Source organism: Festucalex cinctus, chromosome 1 (assembly GCF_051991245.1).
Source record: "Festucalex cinctus isolate MCC-2025b chromosome 1, RoL_Fcin_1.0, whole genome shotgun sequence".
In the NCBI taxonomy this organism is placed as follows: Eukaryota; Metazoa; Chordata; class Actinopteri; order Syngnathiformes; family Syngnathidae; genus Festucalex; species Festucalex cinctus.
Window position 1 is genome coordinate 62,940,351 of NC_135411.1, and position 24,295 is coordinate 62,964,645.

Genomic DNA, 24,295 nt, shown 5'->3' on the forward strand with positions numbered 1-24,295 from the left:
CTTTCTTTCATTCAACACAATCTATTAGATTTTTAAACAGAATATTGAAAAACGTACCATGATAATGCCCACTGTCGGCTGTTGCCGCCTGCACCCGCCTTCACTGGTCCAGGCTGGGCCACGGCACAATTCTGACCTCTGATCTGATCGTCACTCTGCCAAAACCAAAATGATGGTTATTACTAGTTTAAAATAAAAATAAAAAATAAACGCTGGAAGGTCTCCTATTGGTTTATTATAGCAGCCAGAGCATGGTTGGTCGTTACACATGTATGATGTGGCGTAAACGCATATGGGACGTAAGCAGAATTGAGTGGAGTTTTGCGTTTTGGGCCGTGTACGTATATGGAAACGCAAAGGCAGAGCATATTATTCAACTTTTCCACTCTGGAAGGTGGTTTCCAACTTTTGCGCTTTCAAGACCCCAAAACGCCATCACCGTCTAAACGAAATGCACTTCCGATAGAATATGTTTGTGTTTTTACCCCCAAGCGCCCTTGTATAAATGGGCCCTTAGAGTTTACTGAAGGAAAAAGAACAAACGTTTTTTTTTTTAAGCGACTTCTACTTCACGTAAATTGACATCGCGGGTGGGCATGGAACGTATCACCTGCGAAAAGTGAGGGAACACTGTAGGCTACATATTTAGGAATAAAACCTGTTTCATTTTTATAAATATCAGTCCTATAGGCCAACTACATTACTGTATTTTAATGTTGGTCATGATAGTACTTTTCACACGATAGTATTTTTCTTGAAATGGTACTTGGTGTAAATTTTTGGAGAACCACCAAATTAACACGTGATAGAGCACTGTACTACTAAGCCTAATTAATTGTCAAGTGGGTGTATGTGCTGCGTGTGCTGGGAGTGGGAGGAGGCACACAGTCCCACAACCACAAGCCTTTTCCACGGCGAAGTGAGACTAGACTGGGAAAGGGCATAGCTGAGCTGTTGAGGTTGAGGTGGCTCCTGTCGCTCTCCGGTGCAGGCGGGGACGTGACGCCACGCGTGATAAAGAACGCCTTCAGTTAAGTGTTGGGATGGACGTGGAAGGTGGCGTGCTGGGTGGGCGGGCGAGGAGAACTGGGTGCTGCTTGATGGCGATGGTGTCACCTCTGGGCGCGCTTCCATGTGCTTCGTGGGAAGGGGATACTGGACGAGAAGAAGTGGCACGCGGGCGACGGAATTGACAAGACAATGATGAGGAGCGAAAGACCGGACCCACGAGGGAGTTGTGTCGGTGCCGCCATGGACAAGAAGCAGGAAATGCCCGCGTCGAAGGAGGACAAGCGTAAAGAGAAGAAGGCGAAAACCGTCAAGCTTTTCCGGAAGAAATCGCTCAAGTCCGTGGGGAGTTTTATGAACAGAATCATCAAAACTCTGGGCACTTTCACCCACTTCGCAGACACGCAGGACGTGGAGGACGACGATGGAGGGTTTGGGAATGGCGCACCTTGCACCCTCAGTGCCAGCTCAGGGATCGTCAAGGAGGATGTGCAGGTGCCTCGGCTGGCTAAGAACCCTCCTCTGGGCAGGGACAAACTACTTTACCACTACGGGGACAAAATGCCAGGCGTTCTGGGCTTGAAAAACCACGGGAACACGTGTTTCATGAACGCCGTGGTCCAGTGTCTGAGCAATACCGACCTGCTGGCCGAGTACTTGGGGCTGGAGAGGTACAAGTTGGACCTGAGTGACCCCGCAGTTAACGGGTCCATGAGAATCGGGGATACTTGTTTTGCGAACGGAGAGGTCACGGAGCACTTGGCCTCACTTGTTCGGGCTTTGTGGACTTTGGAATACACCCCACAACTGTCTGTGGACTTCAAGGTAAAGTACTCGACTCTCACCAAAACTTGTGCTGCATCCTTAGTGCAGAACAGTGATTCCCAACCAGGGTGCCGTACTTGTGGCAGCAAAAGTGAAATATCATCGTACGTGTCATTGAAAATTATCCAATTTCTCTTAATCGGTCTGAAAATAATTTAACTTCAAATAAATTGAAACCTCTACTCTGATCCACTGGTGACAGGAGACTTTTAAGTTTAAATCTCTCTTTCATCTACTGCTTCAAACAACAAAGAGTATGTAAATATACAATATTTTGTTGATTAGTTATGTAGTGTTATAATTGTGTTGTGTCGTGTTATGCAGTGTGTTGCTGGTGTGAAATAGTTAACATAATCCACATTTTGTGACCTTTGCTTGATAGGAACCTCTAGTTACCTCACGATGCAATATGCGATACAAGGCTCACAATAACGATTATCTTGCAATATGACGATACCATGATTATCGATGTATTGCTCAGGTAATAAATCCAATCCATTATTAATAATCTATAGAAATAAATAATAATAAATAAATAATGTAAATACACAATATATATACATTATATAAAAATCTAAATAAATAATAATAATTATATATATATATATATATATATATATATATATATATATATATATATACAATAATGTAAAAGAAACTAAGCTGATGAGTCTTCTTCGCCTGAAGACTTCCGTCCATTTCCCCGTCTGGATGAATATTAACTACAAATATCACGATACTTGTGCAGGCATATCGATATCGGGAGACAAAGTATCACGATTTATCGCGATATCACTATATCGTCACACTCCTACTTGATAGTGTGCTTTTTCAAATGTAGATGCTGGCTCAGTAACACCATTGCAGTTTATATTTTACATTAAAAAAAAAAAAAAGCTCACAGACAACAAATGTTATAAAAAGTGGACACAGCAGTTGGACACAATTGCCATCTCGTCAAAGACACAATGCCAGCCCTCCCAGTTAACATGTATTTTTGACAGATATTACAATCAATGGCAGTTAACTCTCCTACCGGTCATATGTTGGCATATAGATAGATGAATAATACAACATTTGTAATACTTCAATAATTCTCAGGCCAATTAAGCGACACTGGACAATTTCTTGCGACACACCTTAAGACCTCTCACTGTAAACTCATGTGCCACAGCACTGGTTGGTAATCACTAATCACTGAGAAAGAGATGTAATGTATGCAGTAGGGGTGTTAAAAAAAATCGATTCGGCGATATATCGCGATACTACATCGCGCGATTCTCGAATCGATTCAATAATCGGCAGAATCGATTTTTTTTTTTTTTTTTTTTTTTTTTTTTTAAGGATTCACACCTTGAGCATGGAAGAATGTTATATGAACGGCACATTAAGCCTTAATATTTTTATTTTAATGCTGTTCAAACATGAAACAGATTACAACCTCTATAAGACTGAAATTTCAGATAAATAAATAATACATTTTCATATAAATCTTACACTCTACAAGCTTACTGATTAGTATTTTCTAAATATGAATGAAAAAAAATCGCAACAATCGACTTATAAATTCGTATCGGGATTAATCGGTATCGAATCGTGACCATTCGTATCGGGATTAATCGGTATCGAATCGAATCGTGACCTGTGAATCGTGATACGAATCGAATCGTCAGGTACTAGGCAATTCACACCCCTAGTATGCAGTATTTATACCCAGTGGAAAAAGTACTCACTCTGTTCTTTTAGCACTAGCTAGCTGTGTAAAAAAAAGCTCTTATAATAGTATTTGAACTTCTTTACGTGAAAGTAAAAGCAGAAAATAAGAAAGCAAAAACAAAAGAAGCCCAAACTGACTCTCCAATGTACTCAAGCACAAAACTTCTTTTTTTCTTTTACTCTGAAAGTCTGAATTATCAGACAGTACTCATTTTGTGACACAATGGGTGAAAAATAAACTTTTCTGTACACAAAATAGTTTCCCTCTTTTGTTAACTTTCATACTACGCATACTAGAAAGAAGAAACCTACTGTGCATTCTGAAAAGAGGAAACAAATAACTAAACAACTTTGCTGAAAGCTAAATTCTGACAGGATAACAAGGACTGAAGTGACAACAGGTCCCGCATGAGCAAAACAAAAATGCTACCTTTTCAAATGATAATAAGTGAATAAATACACTGTACCTATATGATTTTTTTCTTTTTTTCTTTTTCAGAATAGCCTGCAGGGAATTTTTGAATGCCAGAAGCTGGTTGTTTTTATGCTGGCACAAGATATCTCATTCACCATGAATCATTCTTCTAGTTTGACAACATGAAAAATTCTCTTGAATAACTTGATGGCTGAGTAATATCTTGCTCCTCCAAATCCCTTAGTAATGTCCTCCATGCTGCTCCTGTTTTTTTCCCCTTCTACCTTTTAAGACCCCAAGATCTCAATCAATCAATCATTCAATCATTACAGTTTGTTACGATTGAATAAACACTAAAAACCAAAGACACACACTCACGGAGCAAAACGATGGACCAGATTTTCACCACTTTAAACACAAAGTCAGCTAAAAACCTTTTGCAGAACAATATTACACACGGGGCGGCACGGTGATCGAGTGGTTAGCACATCCGCCTCCCAGTTCTGAGGACTCCGGTTCGAGTCCAGGCTCCGGCCTTCCTGGGTGGAGTTTGCATGTTCTCCCTGTGCCCGTGTGGGTCTTCTCCGGGTACTGCGGTCTCCTCCCACATTCCAAAGACATGCATGGCAGGTTAATTGGGCGCTCCGAATTGTCCCTAGGTGTGCGTGTGAGTGTGGATGGTTGTTCGTCTCTGTGTGCCCTGCGATTGGCTGGCAACCAGTCCAGGGTGTCCCCCGCCTACTGCCCAGAGCCAGCTGAGATAGGCGCCAGCACCCCCTGCGACCCTTGTGAGGAATAAGCGGTCAAGAAAATGGATGGATGGATATTACACACGGTGATTTGCGAAACACACTTTTGTACATAACACAGAAGTATCAGAAGTATGTCATAATGTCATGTCCTTGAAATTCCAAAGCACTAACAAATCAAAACAAAACAAAAAACGCATGAGCCAGTTGATTAACACGTGATTGCTATATTGCAGACCAGGGGTCCCCAAACTTTTTCCTGTAATGTCCACATAACGTTTCCCTTCTCTGATGGGGGACCGGGGTTAGTTTGTAGCAGAAAAAAAGTGCGGGTGATTGCAGGGTTGCCTAAACGTAAACGTTTGTTTTCTAGAAAGCCACATAATAGGAAATATTATAGTTAATTTGATAAAGGGAGTATTTGAACATTTTTTTTTTTTTTTTTTACAATCCCTGGAATTTTACTTTTTCACTCTGCTCTGTACTGGGGTTCCACACATCGTTCATTATTAGACTTTGAGGTAACTTTTGCACCATTTATTCTGCAGGGCTGAAAATGTATTACAATAACATATGACGCTCAAGCGTCAGAGTTAACTAAGGCAGTACTCGTGAGGGTATCACCCCTACAAGTTCCACTTTGATGTCCAACCCCTGATCCCCCAACACACACACACCACCACCAATATGTGTTCAAAGAAATACATAAAAAGATTCCTTTATTTTCTTGTGGAAAATATATCTTAAAGGTTTTGGCAGGTCTGTGTGAAAGGGGTTGTTTTGACAATGTTGCCGTCTTCTAGACAAAAAAAAACAAAAAACACTTTACTGTTTTGTTTGTTGTTGTGCACACCCTTAAGAGACCAACATAAGTATAGATTGTACCTTGAGGGACAGAAATAGACTGTTATTGACCCTCTATTCCTGACAGCATGCTTCATTTGTGTCATAAATTCCGACTTACTCATAGCACACAAAATCGCTAACTGCATGACCTCGGTCTTCTGTCAGCTGATAAGAAAGCTGTTTAGTGTCACTGGAGCCCACAGGGGTCATCAGGTATTTTTTTTCCCCCCTCACCATAGCATCTCAGCGTTGTACTAACAATAGTGTGCAAAGAAGAAATATATAAAATGCAGGTAAGCTGAGGAAAGAGTTGACTCATGATGATCAGGTGCTGTGACAGAGTCGTATGAGGAGATCCTCAGGCTCTTCTATACACTGCCCATGTTTAACATGGAGGGGGGTTGGGGGGTGTACTTTATCTGCCTGCAGCTCTTTGTGCTGGATTTCTTTGAGCGGAGGCAAGAAGCAGATAATATGAAAGAGTGAACAAAGAAACTCTACAATAGATCTATTCTTGGAAATGGGAATTAGAAATGATACATATACACATGTATGCTTACTGGAACACGTTCGCCCTTATTGATTCCCATGACTTTCCTCACTCTTAAATATATTGGAGTGGGGAAGGTAAAGCTATAAAGCATGTCTGAGAGGCACAGGCAAAAAGTATTGTCCTTTTTGGAGCATGTTACATAGACAGACAGTTGACAGTCTTTGATTGATTGACTCCCACGTTTTGCTGTCCGTCTGTCTGTCAAAAAAAAGAAAAACTTGCCTCTCCATAGTCAGCTGCAATTATCCATGCTCAAATAAGTTCCCAACATTGCATTTTTCACAACATCTCAATCACAGAATTGAAAACAATATTCAAAGAGAAATGTCAAATTTATACATGATGAGATATTTCCTGCACAAACACACAGTAGGAAGTCTAGAGTTTATGTAGCCAAGCGCTTCTGAAACTGCCTGTGTTGAGTAATAGCAAAGCAGCTTGCCAGAAGGCATTATAAAATAACCAGAGAGCTTTACTATTGGTTAGAGGTAAACATAGCCCATGGCTTCAGGAACATCTGAAAGAATATTAGGAGTCAGGGCTATCTTTCTAAACCCAGATCTTTTCAAGGGGCACTGAAAAAGTGGTACGACAAGAAACAATTTTGAGATACCTTAATAGTCTTAACATAACAGTTTTGATTTGTAAAAAAAACAACACTAAAAGTTGTAATTTTTGGTCCCCTTGAACCCAGTTTTGCGTCATACTGCTCATGCTGTTCAACAGCACTACAATGCAAATGTAAATGTGTCCCCATTTGTTGAAAAGAAAAAGTTCTTCAAAGAAAGTTGAATGAATGAAATAGGTCATTTGGCTGCGTGTCTCGGTCAGGAGGAAAAAAAAAAACACAACAGAAAAGTCCTGCTGAATGCTTGGAGCTGGGCCACATTCCGCTACCACCTGGTTTGTGGGGTGCTATTCATTTATTTGCTAATGTTGTAGTTATCTAGTTTCTTGTGATTTAATAGTGTCAGAATTTCAGCAGTCGAGTGTATTCTGCCTGTTGTGGCAGCAGAAGTGGGCTTTTGATGTGGACAATTCTTGTGTGTTTTCTGAATCCCCGACCCCTGGCAAGACGTGTGTTTGCGCTTAGGGGCCTGGACAGGGACAAAGCCTGAAAGTCAAACAGTTACTCCACAGAGAATTTATCAGTTTCCATAACATGAGATGCCTGAGAAGGCAGGGAGTGCAGGTAAACAGGCAAGGTGGGTCAACATGAATGTTGTTTCGGCACACTGAGGTTGAACAGTTTACGCTTACAGTCAAACATGCAAAGTCCAACACCCCAAATGCAGGACAATTTGGAGTTCAAACTAAATCTGGGGCGGGAAAGATGTTGCAACAGTTGAAACAAAAATCTAAATTAAAACAATTATCATGAATAAACTAACATAAGCAATAGAAGTCAGGGGTACTATTAAATTATGTAAATTAGCACTTGTCAAGTCAAGTTACTTAAAGGTCTTATCTCGGTATTTTAAGCCCTTCTACAGTTAACAATAGGCATATAATGATTCAGTCTTACCTTTGACACCATGGCGATGTCATTTTTTAGGAATTTTGCTGGCTATTTTTCTAACGCGGAAATAGTATAACCCCGCCTCTCCCCGTGTGGTTGCCACGCCACTCTCGTTCCAAGCTGGTTGCTGCGTGCACCGCCCACAAAACTCTGGAGAGTTGCGTTCGAGCACTCTTCTGAGTGGCTACGCAAGACCTGCCAGCCCTTGCAGTACAACCACATCTTCTTTAAATGTGGAAATTGGATGGATGTGCAATTCTTCAATAAACATTTGAAACAAAATGGCTCCAAAATGGAGGAGGGGAGGGCACGGGTAAAAAAAAAACCTTGAGTGGAACACGAACTCAGGAGCTTCTGGTTCCAGGGTGAGCACGCTAACCACTAGACCATTCATTCAGTTTGGTTCAACAGCGCGCAAATTTTACTTGTAGTTTACACAAGTGTCAGCCATGGAAGCTTTTTGGGAATTTAAGACGGCCAATTGTCATTGCACTTTGGCATTGCAAATGTGAAAGATAATGTATTGCTTTGAATTCATTTAGACAGGATGTTTACTGATCAAGGTTACTTTTGTCACTATCCTGTGAGCATAGCGGTCTCAGAGAACGTGGGCATGTGTTTAGTCCGCAGAGGCGGTGCAGGGGTGGGTCTGCACATGATGACATCATAGAGGGAGTACCTGCTCGTTTTCTCAGGTTGGGAGGGGCTGGTGCTTGGAGACCAGAATGACTTAGAATTTCTCATAGAGGTGTGAATGGAGGAAAACACCACTTCGGTGATGTTTTTGATGAGGAATTAGCATTTTAACATTGTTAAAAGCTCCACAAAGTACATTTTCACGTTACTGTCCCTTTAAGTCAAGTCAAAATGTCTTTTTTCAATCAAAAAAAAGTTGATTTTTCCTGCATGGCACCTGCAATGAGGAGCAAGTTTGACATGCAAGCTGCAGCCTTACAATATCCAACTACGATCATGAATCTAAATTCTAAAATCCCATTTCCAAGAAATTGCAAACCTTGATTTTCAATAGCTCACAGTTTCAAATAGTTTAGCATCTATTAGCGACTCATAAGTTCTTGTAGGCTTGTAGGAGTACCCATAGTTTCAGCGAGGGACCCCAGGAAGAATAGTTTTTACCACTGTGAAAACTATTGGGGATCCCATTTTAAACAATAAACAATAACATGCTTTTCGCGTTAAAGCAGCTATATGGAAGATTTGAAATTTCAAATTGCTACTGCCACCTGTGGCCGAAAACAAACTGCAAGCTCGTACAGGCTGCGCGCACTCGTACGTGCACAACCTCATTACTATACAATTAACTATGTTTTCAGTGGTATTTTCAGAGGTAAGAAGTCTTATAATGTTATACAAAGTTGGCCACTTCTGTCAATCATCAATTCACGGAATGAGACTCTCCCCACTAGACAATTGACGTCCACGAGACGTGCAGATCATATTGCATTAGTCGGTCAAAGATCAGTTCTGTACTGTACTCCAAAACGACGTGCAAATTACGTCAATTAATTGGACCTCATTCCGACATCAATATGCAGTTACATATTGTAGTCACCCCGCTCGATGGACGTGAACATGATTCAAGTCATTATTAGTTTGTCGCCACCAGGATAGTGTATTTGTGCATTAGTTGAAAGGTGGGCCATCATTTATGGAAATTGACGATTGAGAAAAACATATAGACCCATTCACTGCTTAGTGTGATACGGCCGTGAATGTTATCGGCATTCAGTAGTAGCGTTCGTTCACATTCCGCTAGCATTATGTAGCTATAACAGGCTATCGTCACGGAGGAAAATAACGCAACATTTAGCCTGATTGAAACGCCGTGGAATGGAACATCTGTTCTTCAAAAAGTCATTCTTTTCTATTTCATCCATTCTTGCCGCCCATTTCACGTCAAATGTTGCCGTCCGCCTCACTTTCACCCCTAGTTACGACTGAGAAGTGATCGATCTTGAAGTTACTGCTAATTGAACACATTTTTTTTCTAAATGTCAAGACACTTGCTTCTTACCTTTGGAGTAGAAAGGAAGTCAGTTGTGCATCACTTTTCTAATCCAAGTCCAATCTCAACTCTCTCCACCGCTGAAATGCCAAACCGATGTTCACTTTCGTTCTTGCCCGGCGTCGGTCACTATCAAGTTTAGATTTTTGTCGTGGCATTGTTTTCATTTTTTTTTTCTTTTTTTTTTCTCCGCAGAGTAACTGTGGGTGTCTGGGGCACGCTAGATGTAGATGGTGGTCTCTTCTAAGTAGACTCCATTGCAGCGAAATACTGTGTATCCTAGCTTCGACTTCGCGACTCCAGGAAACAATGAGCGAGAACGCACTTGACGTCACATCCGCAGACACAGGGCGGGAAATATCGAACCTGATTTCTTCCTGAAAAATATTGGCTAGAGGCTTGTAGGAGCACCCTTTGTGAACGGCTAAGATGTTGATCTACTAATTAGAAGATGTTTTAGTCATAAATAGTCAAATAAAAAGGCCATCCATCCATCCATCCATCCATCCATCCATTTTCTTGACCGCTTATTCCTCACAAGGGTCGTGGGGGTGCTGGAGCCTATTTCAGCTGGCTTTGGGCAGTAGGCGGGGTACACCCTGGACGGGTTGCCAGCCAATCGCAGGGCACACAGAGATGAACAACCATCCACACTCACTAGTACACCTAGGGACAATTTGGAGTGCCCAATTAACCTGCTATGCATGTCTTTGGAATGTGGGAGGAGACCGGAGTGCCCGGAGAAGACCCACGCAGGCACAGGGAGAACATGTAATCTCCACCCAGGAAGGCCGGAGCCTGGACTCGAACCCGAGTCCTCAAAACTGGGAGGCGGACGTGCTAACCACTCAACCCACCGTGCCGCCATAAAAAGGCTATTGTAAAGATATTTTTTTGGGAAATCTTCCATATTGCAGCTTTAAATTTTAGCTCCTGTAGTTGGCCAAAAAATTCTTGCAGGACGTTAGTGAATCATCTTTTACTAATAAACGAATAAATCTGTGGCTAAATGGATAATCACTTGCCATAATTGACAAGCAGTTAAATGATAAATGATATTCATCCATCCATCCATCCATCCATCCATCCATCCATCCATCCATCCATCCATCCATCCATTTTCTTGACCGCTTATTCCTCACAAGGGTCGCGGGGGGTCCTGGAACCTATCTCAGCTGGCTCTAGGAAGGAGGCGGGGTGCACCCTGGACTGGTTGCCAGCCAATCGCAGATGATATTCATTAATAATTAAATTATGAACACTGTTCAGGTAACCATAAAAGCAATGTACAGTATTTGATTTTTTGTGCATTTTTCTCATTAGAACATAAATTGATATTAAACTATTTGGATCGGAATTACGATGCACTTGCTTACTGTACATTATGATGTTCTGCACCTCAGCATGATGGTAATTTCTTAAACTGGACCTCTTTAACTTGTTTGAGGACCTCTGCATTAATCCAATACACCTTTAAACTACCAGTCTTTTCCACGACCAAAATTACATTACTGAGACAATTGTCACCTTAAGAAAGGTGGATGGGAATTACTGTTAGTTTGCTGTAATGACAAGTATATGTATCATGTATCATCATCTGTTAATTATCCTTGTGTTTAAAGACGATTTACAGCAAAAAATGTCATTAAAAGGTATACGTTGTAAAAGTATTTCAAGATGTTGTTGGCGCTGTCTTTCTATTTGTATGCCATACAGTATCAGTCTCATATATAGGATATACGATTCCTCTTAATAATGTTAATGATCTTTAAACTTTGGGGTAAATGAAGCTTTCACTTTCACTTTATGGGTAGGACCGGAAGAGAATATTTATCACCTGGCCGAGACACCGTGTGCTCTTTCAGGGTTATTTTATTGTTCTCATTTCCCAGAACGAGAGGAAAGTTTTTAGTAACGTGGCCAGGCCTTCGCTGTATTTAGTATAGATGCTGTGGTGTAATTTGAGCCGTACGAGGCATATCGCGTGCAATATATGATGGGATTAGGAAGCAAAGATTACAGTCTGTTGCCCCCTCTTCTGTAATCTCTCATCTGCGCTTGTTTCTCTAGGCTGCCAACCACAATTCAAACTTTTAATTCCTCTTTAATTGAGTTTTGAGGTGGGGCCCATTGACATCTAGACTTATTAATACGGTACAGTGCAAGAGCTATACAGGAAGCGCCCACCATCACGGGGTATTACGAGACCCCACCACCATCACTGTAAAAATTGTTGCAATCAGTAGTTCATTGATAATATCCATTCAAAACAATCATCTCTAGTTCATATGTTGCATATGGCTCAAGTTTTAAGATTAATATATTAATCATAAATATATAAATATATTAAGTGTACTTTTTTTTTTTCCCTTTTATTATTTTTTTGAACATATAAACAGATGAACAGCAGAAATAAAACAGAAAACAACAACAATCAAAAGAGAAGAAAATCCCAATAAAATAATCATTCAATCAATCATAACTTACATGTTCAAAAGGGAGTAGGAAGAAGTTAAAAACTTATCTAGTCCTACCCCTTTTACTCAATATATTTAAACTTATTTCATTATTAATACAATTTTAATTTACTAATTATTAAAAAAAAAAATAAAAAAAAATAATAATAATAATAAATGATATATATAATCCAAGTTATATATATATATATATATATACATATATACATACATACACACTTATATATATATATATATATATATACATATACACATATACATACATACATATACACACATATACACAAGTGCACTTAACATATTCACATTTACCAAAAACATATATACATAAATTTACTAAACATATACCATAATACCTATCTAGATCATTTACACATACTCACATGTACATTTTTCATATTCTGGTCTGACATAAATAATTTTTTTGAACTTTACTTTTAAACATTTTTTTAAACTCCAGCATTGAGTCACAATTTTTCAGAGCAATTTCCAAATGATTCCACAGATCAACACCTTTTACAGATACACACCTTTGCTTAATATTTGTTCTTGTTTTGGGTTTTTTGTACACACTTGTACCCCTTATATCATAAGGACTGTGTCTAATTTCAAATAACTTCTGAGTACTGTGGCAGAGTAAATTGTTATAAACTTTATACATTATTTGTGCTATTTTAAAATCCACCAAGTCATAAAATTTCATTGCATTTAATTTAATAAATAGTGGATGTGTTGGTTCTGTATATTTTGATCCATTAATAATTCTTATAGCTTTCTTTTGCAATTTGAAAACGGTGTTAGTATTTGTTTTATATGTCATTCCCCATAATTCCACACAATAGGTCAAATATGGTAATAATAGTGAACTATATAATATATATAATGATTTCATGTTTAAAACATCCTTACTTTTATAGAGTATCCCTATGATTTTTGACATTTTCCTTTTAACAGTTTCTATGTGTGGCTTCCAACATAATTTATCATCGATAATAACTCCAAGGAATTTATTTTCATTCACCCTTTCTATTTCAATTGAATTCACCATAATTTTAACTTGATGAGTGATTTGTCTAGTGCCAAAAACTATGAACTTGGTTTTATTTAAATTCAATGATAATTTATTTACATCAAACCATTTTTTTATTATATTCAATTCATACTCCACAGTAGTCAGAAGCTGCTTCAGGTTTTCTCCTGAACAATAGAAAGTTGTATCATCAGCAAATAAGACACTTTTCAATATTTTTGAGACATAGCAATTATCATTTATGTACAGTATAAATAATTTAGGGCCAAGCACAGACCCTTGGGGAACTCCATGAGTGATCTTCATGTGTTCTGATTGTACATTATTAAACTGCACATACTGATATCTATTTTCCAAATAACTTTTCATCCACTTATAAGCTAAACCTCTTATTCCATATTTATTTAATTTATTCATTAATATAGAATGATCTATAGTATCAAAAGCTTTTTTTAAATCCATAAAAATCCCAACAGTAAATTTTTTATTATCTATTTCGGTAGATATTGCTTCTACAAGCTCCATGACTGCCATTGAGGTGGTCCGTTTTTCTCTAAACTCTGTTGACCAAGTGTCTTTTTGCAATTTATAAGATGGGCAATACAAATGTTTTTGTTTTTTTTGGTCAAATAAACTATACCAGTTCAGTGGATTAGTGGTAGTGTGTCCACCCTGTGACAATGATATTGTGGGTTCAACCCCCACCCGGGTTATACCGAAAGACTATAAAAATGGCACCCATCTTCCTCCCTGCTTGACACTCAGTATTATGGGTTAGAATTTGGAGGTTAGATCACCAAATGGTCCCTTAGTGCCTGCTGCTACTCACTGACAATCACTTAACACTTAGTAAAACACATATATTGAGCCCTCTCTCGATATCCTTACTTAGGTAGTACTAATTTAAGAATAGATCTAGAAGATGAATGGATGGATTTATTACTATTTTGAAGTGGTATATAAATGCACTGCATTATAGAGAGAGGTTGATCTAATATATTTCTCATGTTTCAAAATTAGGCAACCAAGTTGAGAATATACCATCACTAATATAGAAAGTGCTTTTCCGCACAATCAATTACTCAAAATATGTTAATTGTGGTGCAAGAATGTCATTTTGTGATTTCTCTCTGCAGGCTATCGTGTCTAAGTATGGATCACAGTTCCGTGGTAATTCCCAACATGATGCCCTGGAGTTCCTTCTCTGGCTGCTGGATCGTGTCCATGAAGACATCAATCTGGCCTCACACGATAACAATAATACAACCAAAGCTTGTGATAAGGTGAGCATACTGCATCAGTACTGCTAGATTTTGATACACAGCAACCAAAACACTAGTTGGTTAAAAACATTGGAATCTGGAATTATCGAGTATTTGACCTGTTATGCAGGAGCGGGCTTACCTTACGGTTTCAAAATGTGGTCAACAGCCGTTACATGTATTATTTATAGAGTATAGCGGGATCGTTTGTTGCAATCAGAAGCATGCAGCATTACTGTCTGATTCCTTTACTGTGGACAAAGAGAGTACTAGAGTGATGAATTGATGTTTGATTTTCTCTTCAGCATGTGTCCTCCTTGCGGTAAGCCTAAAGGCATGGTGCAATCTTCTCCTCACAGAATGTAACCATGAACGGCTCGGCTTAGGACCTTTTAAGACACAGCTTTGTGTTATTAAAATCGTGTTTATATTTTTGACATAGATATCCCTCTTTGTGTAGTTTTATCAGGGTGATAAGATAACCATTGTCATAATTTATGGTAGGAGCTACAGTTACTGTTGGACAATGATCTGAAAATGGAGTCAATCTACCAGAACTCCTTCCTGAGGCGCTAAACTCGCATGATTTATTCTGTTGTTTTCTCACTGTGGGTTCTGGAGATATCTACATCATGATATCGTCTCTCAAGGCTATGCCGTAGTTATTTAGATTTATGGTACGACCGACTCTTGTATGGATAACTCTTACTCCTCTGAGACAATAAAGTTTCTCTCTATGGATGTGGTAGTCCAGCCTCAGACATTTAGTTTGAGGTTTTTCTTTCAGATTTAGTTTGAGATGAAAGTGCACAGTTAAGGAATGATTATTTTATTTGTAAACATGTCTTAAAGTAACTTCTACTACCATTGCTGTTCTAGCTTGATGAATTAGCTTGACAACATGGTTGGCCTCTGAAAGCAAATTACACTGTTAAACATCTTCCTCTTGACAGCTTTTAAGGCTTTAGCATTCGGATATCCAATTCTTACCAGGGACTATTTTTTGACAGGAGTATATATTCTTTACTTTGTGCTTGGTTTTATTTTGGTTTGGTTCTATGTTTTCCTACATTTGCCCAGTCTGCTTGCTGAAAGTCAAACATTAGCAATACAGTAAGCAATGATTTATTTTTCACATATGGAAGTACAGTATATTTATATAATAAAAGTTTTATATGTGTGACACATCGATCATCTTGATGCATTGCACTACACAGTCACACCACTTCAACAGTACAAAATATAAAATATTTTCAAGTTATTACAGAAATGTATGTGTCTGGTGAATAAATATGGTCAGTGGTGAGAGATGTCAACAGACCAAAAGCAACAACAACTGAGCAGCTTCAGTGACCAAACATCCACTGTTATTCACTTTTTGGGACCTACAAAAAGTATTCATAAAGGATTAAAAAAAACAGATAGATTGATAGACAGTATTCTCTTTACTAATCTCATGAGGGAAATAACGATTTCATGACCTCAGTTGTATTTTTCCTCTGCACTGTGGCTTTCATTTGTTTGCCTCGCCTTTCTGCACTGCACTCAGTCCTGGCTTTTTGCAAAGTTTTGCAGGTATTTGTAGTGGTTTGTATTTCCTTATTCCTGATAACAAATAGCAATGGAAGCGTAACCGTCATGGTGCCAGTAACGAGCCAACAACATAGGTGGGACACAAAGGCTGGCAAACAAGTGATTGGCACGTCACGTAAGGGAGCGGGTATGCCTCTCAACGGAGGAAAAACATTCACAACTAAAACAGGAAATAAGCACATGAATCCAAAACATTGAACCAAAGGCAGACAGAAAGAACAGTCCAGATGGAGCTGTGATAGTCATGCTGCATATGAAATATCCCTTGCTTTGCAGGAGACGGTAGAACTCCCTGTTCAAAGCAGAAAATCTCTTGTTGTAGATGGTAGTTGTCTCTTATATTAGTCTGGGCACTTTGCCATCAGTCAGTGTTGGCCTCTTGCAGGTTCATGGATTTCATTTTTATCAGAAAGAAAACATGTGGTCAAATATTCCTCTGAGGGAAATGGGAGGGAAAAATCACTTTGTGCTATAATGTCTCCCCATGAATCATAGTCTCCTCCTCGTATTAACTTATCCTTCATCCCTGCGAAGCTTTCACGCATTGTACCTCACTAAGAATGTACAGTGTAATGTTGTGGTATGCAATGTGTTATCACTCCTGCACAATGGAGGTTTGTGAGGGCCTCGGTGAGGCCAGGATGAGGGCAAAACTTCAATAATTGTCTCAGTCATGCTCGCTCATCTCTTTCAGTTAGGTAACGTAACGATGAGCTAATGTCTCCTCTAACAGCTTATTAACCGTCATTTGTGGACTCTTAAAAAGCCGTAGGTGTTCAACCTCAGTGTTCTATTCCTATGGGGTCGTAGTCAGACTGATTGCTTTCACCAGTCCACACACGTTTCCACTGGAAAATCAACAAGCTCGACTTCTAACGCTTCTGATTCATCCTCCTGTTGACCTATGTTAATTTCTAAGAAAGTGTTGCTTTTACTACTTAGTGCAGAGTACCATAAGTGCCATCAGCCTTCCTGCAGTGTAATTCTAATATGAACTTGTAATGCAGACTTACACGTATGTCACAATCCTATGTAGTGCACATAAAAACAAATATAAACCAAAGAGGGTCTAACATTTTGTGTTGAGTCCCCATGGCTTTCACTCTGGCAGTCACTTCCCTTGATTTGTTGATCGTTTATCACTCTGGAAACAGAGCGAGTGTGATGCGCTTTCGTTCACTCGCTCTTGCTTACTTTGTGTCTGAATGTGGCTCTTTGTAAGTTAGAGGAAGAAAGAGACACTTGTTGTGCAGACCTAGTTTGCAGAGAGAGGGAGAGAAAGCCCGGGCTGAGTTCAGTGCAAGAGTGCGGCAATGAAATGGGAGGCAGAACAGTAAGCAGTAGTGACAGTGGGAGAGATCAGGAACTAGTGAGAGAAATTACTACTTTGATTCTACGTGACATTTTTTGTGTAAAACCTGTAGCATGTGTCAGTTTTCACATTAATAAATGTGCATGGTGAAGCAAAAGCACTTCTTTTGGTGTCAGGGAGGGTTTGTTGTAGAGATAGACCGATATGCTTTTTTCAGGGCCGATACCGATTCCGATTATCGGTAGTCAAGGAGGCAGATAACCGATATTTGAAGCCGATATTCATTTGCAGTAAAAGTTAAAATGTTGGCACCAAATTTTTGAATAATGCAAACCCTAACCGTTCTTTACAATGGATTCTCACACTGCACTTTTCATTTTACATCCTTCTATCTGCAATAAGACGTTGGTGGCGGGGGGAGTTAAATGTGGGGGCCAATGTGACATTACCTTTTATAGCATTTGGGATACTTGTAGTTTTATTCTATAAATGTTATATTTTTATATTTTGAAGTAATAGGAGGAACCCTGTCATTCAAAATGTGCATCAGCTGTGGCATTACTTATTACTACAGCAAAAAAATAAATAAAAAAAATTCCATGAGAAAAACTATTCATCCCTGAACACCATACAGTTCTTGTAGACCTTATTATAATTATTGTTATTGTTACCATATAGACAGTTTTGATAAGCTGAGGATCTTAAATCGAGAACAGCAATATCATGCTACTCCTCTCTACAAGAGAACTGTCAAAAGACACTTCATCATGTAGTTTACTGCCACTTAGGATGCCCCAATCAACGCAGAAAAAGGTAGAGTAAAATAACTTGGTTATAATAATAGTAAGAATAACTTGGTTAAACAGACATTGTTGCTGTGGACCGCTGCCACTTTCTGCTGTTTAATGTGTTTTACACTTATAGACACGTATGTATATGGGCACACTATTCTCTCACTACTGTACTGTACTGTATCACTTAATGGCACAGATGTACTTGTCTAAATAATAACTGGGCTGCAACATTGCTAATTCACATTAACAAGCACTGTCTTAGCTGTCCACATGAATAGTTACTAACACACGAGAAAGTTATACAACACACCAAACATGAGCTCATTATTCAAAGTATGAGGCACGTAACGAAATTACATCACTGAACATTAATTGCAGCCGACGACGGCCGTAGATGTTACATATTAGTGGCATCCATTGAGAGCATAATGTCCCAACTCACAGCAGACATGACGTGAAAAGAGAGACAAAACAAGCAAATAAGCACACTATACTTTAGTGCACTTCTCTACTAATGCCAAACATACGGAAGAGAACACGTTCGTGTAGTTAAACGGTGTTTGAGACACTTAATTAGTTACGGAGCGGACTTTAACGAGGTGCACAACGAGCTGTCAATCAAATCGACGTCGAAGCTTAAGGCACACAATGGCAAACCAGTGCGACAAATAAACACAATATAAAGTAACTAAACGCTATTTAGTGTCACTGTGGCATCTCACTGCATAATAACCGCTATGCAACAAGTAGTGGACGTGACCCAGAATGCAATGTGTGCGTCACGAGAGGTAAATATAATGACATTACTCTACTCTTAACATGGAACTAGACAATATAATAATGACAACTGTTAATATTTGGAACCTTTCTAACAAACATTATTTACTTAATTAAGTGAAAATGTGTGTGATTCCCTCCCCGAGTAGTTCAAGTAGCGAATTAGCTACTGGGTGTTAGCCTACATGCTAAGCTGAACACACCACTGTTAGCTAGCGGGGATTCAATGCAAGGCAATGCAGCTCCATTCATATAGTGCATTTAATACACAACATAATTCAATGTGTTTAGCTTATCATGGTGAAACGATCGGCGGAGTCTCTTCTCTTTTAACTTACCTTCGAAGCATGTGTCTGTCGCGTTGTGTCCGTGGGTGCGTGTGTGACCGGCTACTGTGATACAGGCATACACTACTGATTGGTTCTGGCTCTTGCACGGCTAACCAATCAAATGCTGCTATGGGCGTTACATTGCTGGAGTTGGACTCCATAACAGACAGAGACGCTCTGGGCTGTATTCGAAGCGAAAAGACGGAGTTTTAAATGGATCGCTCATATCGGCCGTCAGATTAATAAAACAGACCGATACCGATATGTACGAATATGTCAAATATCGGCCCCGATTATCGGCCCGACCGATTATCGGTCTATCTCTAGTTTGTTGGTAAACCGCAAGGCCACAAATCAACAATCGTGATGTATGAGTTGTAACGGCACATCTCCCATGCATCATATTTACACAGAAGTAGCAACTACAAGGGTGGCACAGTAGATGACCGGTTAGCACATCTGCCTCCCAGTATTAAGGACTTGGGTTCGAGTCCAGGCAACGTCCTTCCTGGGTGGTGTTCGCATGTTCTCTCCGTGCCTGTGTGGGTCTTCTCCGGGTACTCCGGTCTCCTCCCACATTCCAAAGACGTGCATGGCAGGTTAATTGGGCGCTGTGTGTGTATGTGTGTGGATGTTCGTCTCTGTGTGCCCTGTGATTGGTTGGCAACCAGTTCAGGGTGTGCCCTGCCTACTGCCCATAGCCAGGTGGGATAGGCTCCAGCATCCCCTGCGACCCTTGTGAGGCGCAAGCGGTTCAGAAAATGGATGGATAGTAACTACAATGGGGCTCAGTTGAGTGGACAAATTCTTATATTGTGTACCTGCATATGCTTGAATTTTGTCTGCAGGATGCATGTTATTAACTGAGAAATTAAGGAAAATGTTTTTGCAATTGTGTTGCTGTTGTTTTATGTTATATTTATTTTATGTTCTGTATCTGTAAAGCGCTTTGTGACAGATAAGACTGTTTGAAAGTGCTATATAACTATTTATTTATGTATTTATTTATTTAATTATTCATTTATCTAATTTATTTATTTATTTATTTATTCATTCATTCATTCACTGGCCTACGCCTTGTTATTAATTTATTGATGCAAACTTTATTTACTTGTATACTCACTTAAAATGTTTTTTTTTCTTGTTTTACTTTTTTATTCGTTACTGCATGACCAATTTCTTTTCCATTAACAGCACTTTGCATATAGCAATGCTCGTTTTAAAGTATTTTATTAATAAAATTGATTTGATTAAAGATGACTAGATGACTTAGACTTAGATGACTAACAAAAGTCAAGTCATATAAGACCTAGACTTGTGCTGTTTACAATGGCCACTTGTGCATGCCTTTGTGATCTTCAAGTGAATACTTGCTTGAAGCAAGTTGTACTGTTTTCATTTCAAATATCAGCAATAATTTTTTTTTGCACTATTTTGCACCGCAGGGTGCTGACTAACTTTTATTTTTGATTTAAAATATGCACAGTAAATGTTACACAAAATAAATGTATTATTTTATTGTTTTTTTTTTGTAAACAAGTAATCAAATTATTTATCAAAAAAAAAAAAGCCCACTTAATTCTATACCGTAATATATACTATTACCGTGAGGGTATGCCGTTTATACGGTGATGGTTATGTGCATTTTTAGCCATATCGCCCAGGCCATATAAATGTGATTAGGCCTAATAATGATTTGCTGATTTGGAATAACATGCAGGACAAACATACATAGTAGCCTTACTAGCTAGCTATATTATAACTATTATAATTCTAATAGTATAATATAATTATTAATATAATTATAATTTTGGGGCGGCATGGTGAATAAGTGGTTAGCACGTCCGCCTCCCAGTTTTGAGGACTTGGGTTGGAGTCCAGGCACCGGCCTTCCTGGGTGGAGTTTGCATGTTCTCCCCGTGCCTGCGCGGGTCTTCTCCGGGCACTCCGGTCTCTTCCCACATTGCAAAGACATGCATGGCAGGTTAATTGGGTGCTCCGAATTGTCCCAGGTGTGCTTGTAAGTGTGGATGGTTGTTCGTCTCTGTGTGCCCTGCGATTGGCTGGCAACCAGTCCAGGGTGTACACCGCCTACTCCCCAAAGTCAGCTGAAATAGGCTCCAGCGCCCCCACGACCCTTGTGAGGAATAAGCAGTCAAGAAAATGGATGGTTGGATGGATGGATGGATGGATGGATGGATGGATTGAGTTTTGTGAAAAAAAAATCGCACAAAATACGTTTCTTTTTTTGAGAGCAGAGGAGTATTGTTCATTCGGCAGTCTAACCGATTCAACATTGCATATCATCATTGCTCTTATTTTTGTCACGCCGCCACCGGCGTGGCGGTCCATGCTTTTATTTTTGTGTCCATGTTTCCTGTCTTACTTTGAAATCCTAACTCTCCTCTCACCCCAGGTCACTTGCCCTTCCTGCCGCTCCCTAATTACCGGTCCCCGCCCATGATTACCACCACCTGCCACCAATCAAGCCACAATAAAAGCCACCTGCATTCTCCCCTCCGTTGCCGAAGTGTCACACATCTCAGTGCATGGAAGCGTCCCACAGTCCTCGAGTCCTCGAGTCCTCGAGTCCTCGAGTCCTCGAGTCCTCGAGTCCTCGAGTCCTCGAGTCCTCGAGTCCTCGAGTCCTCGAGTCCTCGAGTCCTCGAGTCCTCGAGTCCTCGAGTCCTTGTTCCCGTTGCCTTGTTGGTTTGCCTTGTTTTTGTGCCTTTTCCTCCCCAGCGGAGCACCCTTAGTTACCCCTTGTGCCTTGAGCCTTTTTTCCTCCCTAACGGAGCGCCTTTTGTTGTCCCCTGTACCTTTTGCCTGTTTTTTCCTCCCCAGTGGAGCGTTTTTAGTTCACCACTTTTTGATTCCCCTTTCTCCTCTCAGTTTGAGAGGAGACAGCTGTTGGCTGGAAATAAACCTGTTGCCTTGGTGGCCTACCTTTAGCCTGCGTCTGAGTCCTACCTTTCCTCGTCGTGTCAATTTTTTGTGTGCGCGTGTGTGTACATGCGTGCGCGCACGTGATTTTGTGCTCATTCATTCACCTGAAACCTAATAAAAATCCCATACCCTTCACCTTAACCGGATACTTCAAAGTCTCGCCAGAGTCGTGAAGTTCAGAAGGTCAGGAGATCAGAGGAAACATCAAAGGAAAGAAAGAAGAAGCAAAGTGAAATCCAGCACCAACCAGACACCACCTGCCACCCACAGGGTTACAAATCCTGAATCTTTCACCAACCCCAGGAACCTCTAAATTCCAAGAGATTAGGGAGATCTCAAGGGACCAGAGAAAAAACTAAAGGAAGGAAGGATAGATGAAGCAGAGTGAGATCCACAGACACCAGTCTCCACCGATTCAGCGACCAGTGGGACGGAGAAGCAAATTCTGTTTGAATTTCAGTCGATGCTGGTGTGATGGTTCTGGCATGCATGAGAACCTCCACCAAAGAAGGGAGCCTTCAACCCCAGTCCGAAAAGGCAAGCGCAGGCCCCCCAGGCCGCGGCAGCACCAAGGCACAACCCACCTGGCTCCCGTGGGGGCAACCGGAGAGCCAACCCAGGCACCCCGACACAGCCCGCACCTCAAGCCCAACGTAGCAGAACGGGGCCCAGCAGGCCCCCACGAAAAATATTTTTCTTTATTCAACATCCACGTCACGTTTTTCCAATGTCGTGTAGCCCGACTATGAAGATGGAAGTATACTGAAGTTAGACATGAGCATGAATTGACCCAGACATTGTACTGCATAAATGCAACCACCTTTGTTTCCTTTTACTTATTCTACCTGTGCATGGCCACAGCTGGTGCCTGGTGTGTGGTCAGTGCCACTCGCCACTGTAGTCGGGGCTGCATGCGAATGATTGCGAGATTTGTGCGTTCCCGGTGTGCACATGTGTTTCCTCCCGCTGGCGGCTTTCTGGTGGCCTTGCCAACCTGAAATGGTTTCCTGTGGCATGGAGCCACCCAGCTGGAAAAGCAGCTTGGAGGCAACGGTGTGAATATGACCACTCAGTGCACCTCTGACCCAGATTAATGTCAATTGTCTTTGAGGCTGAGAGAGCCTGCATACGCCAAGGAACACTTCTGTGCATGAAATCTGCTCTATGTCCAAACCAACACAGTATCTCCTTAAGCATTGATGTGAAAATTTCATCTTGTTGAGGTTGTAGCAGGCACAAAATTTATGCTTCTGACAGCTTTCTTGTACTGAAGGGAGACTAAATGATTCTCCAAACGTTACGTTTTGTTATCGAAATGTGCTTACAGTAAAGTAAATTGACAGCAATACACCAGTAAGTTAACTCATAAATGTCTTGACTATGTTCACTCCTCCGAACAAAATAAGCGCTGCTCTGATGACAAAGTGCGACAAGCCAGCAAATAGACTTGTTTAACTTGTTTCATTAGTTAACTTATAGGGATCCATAGGGTTGACTGAGCAGGGAACGAAATATGCACAACTGTGCATTAACTGTGATTACTCTGCGATTACATGTGTCACAGGAACCAGGTGAATATTAGCACAAAAACTGTATTTTTCTATTCACATTTTATAGCCACGATGACATGATTATTTGAAAAAAACAAACAAACAAACAAAAAACAAAACAAAAAAAACAGGCTAAGCAAATTCAAAACACGTCCACAAGAAATACAGTATCTGTTTGAATTATTTAGACAAGAAAGAATGCCAATAAAAAACCCAATTTAGACAATGACATCAACATGTAATCAATGAATGCATTTTTATAAAATGGCTTGTGCAGCACAATCTGTTTTAAAGAATTGAACTTCAAATTTGAAGCAAGTCAGAGCAAACCGAAAGAATCTACAGTTTGCACTGTAATATCCACTCTTACCAGTCCGGACTTTTCAAAAAATAATAAATTCTTGAGGAGCTTTTTTATAGTAAAAGTAGATTGAAACACTCCAGGATCATGCAATGATTTCCCCCCCCCCTCGGCCTTTGAGGACCACCATTAAAAGCCAAGGCATCTCCTTTGTCCAAACAGTAAAATATTATCACACATGCAAGATGTACAATACACAAATTATTT

General features: G+C 40.1%; 1 protein-coding gene across 1 annotated transcript in view; it reads left to right on the top strand.

Annotated features, from left to right (window-relative positions):
* The first annotated feature begins 866 nt into the window (after nucleotides 1–866).
* usp43b (ubiquitin specific peptidase 43b) overlaps nucleotides 867–24,295 on the top strand; it is a 90,453-nt gene continuing 67,024 nt past the window's right edge. Inside the window, exons 1-2 of the mRNA XM_077500928.1 lie at nucleotides 867–1,833; nucleotides 14,301–14,447. Coding sequence (XP_077357054.1) covers nucleotides 1,201–1,833; nucleotides 14,301–14,447 — 780 coding nt within the window. The 5' untranslated portion in view covers nucleotides 867–1,200. The remainder of the gene's footprint in view (nucleotides 1,834–14,300; nucleotides 14,448–24,295) is intronic.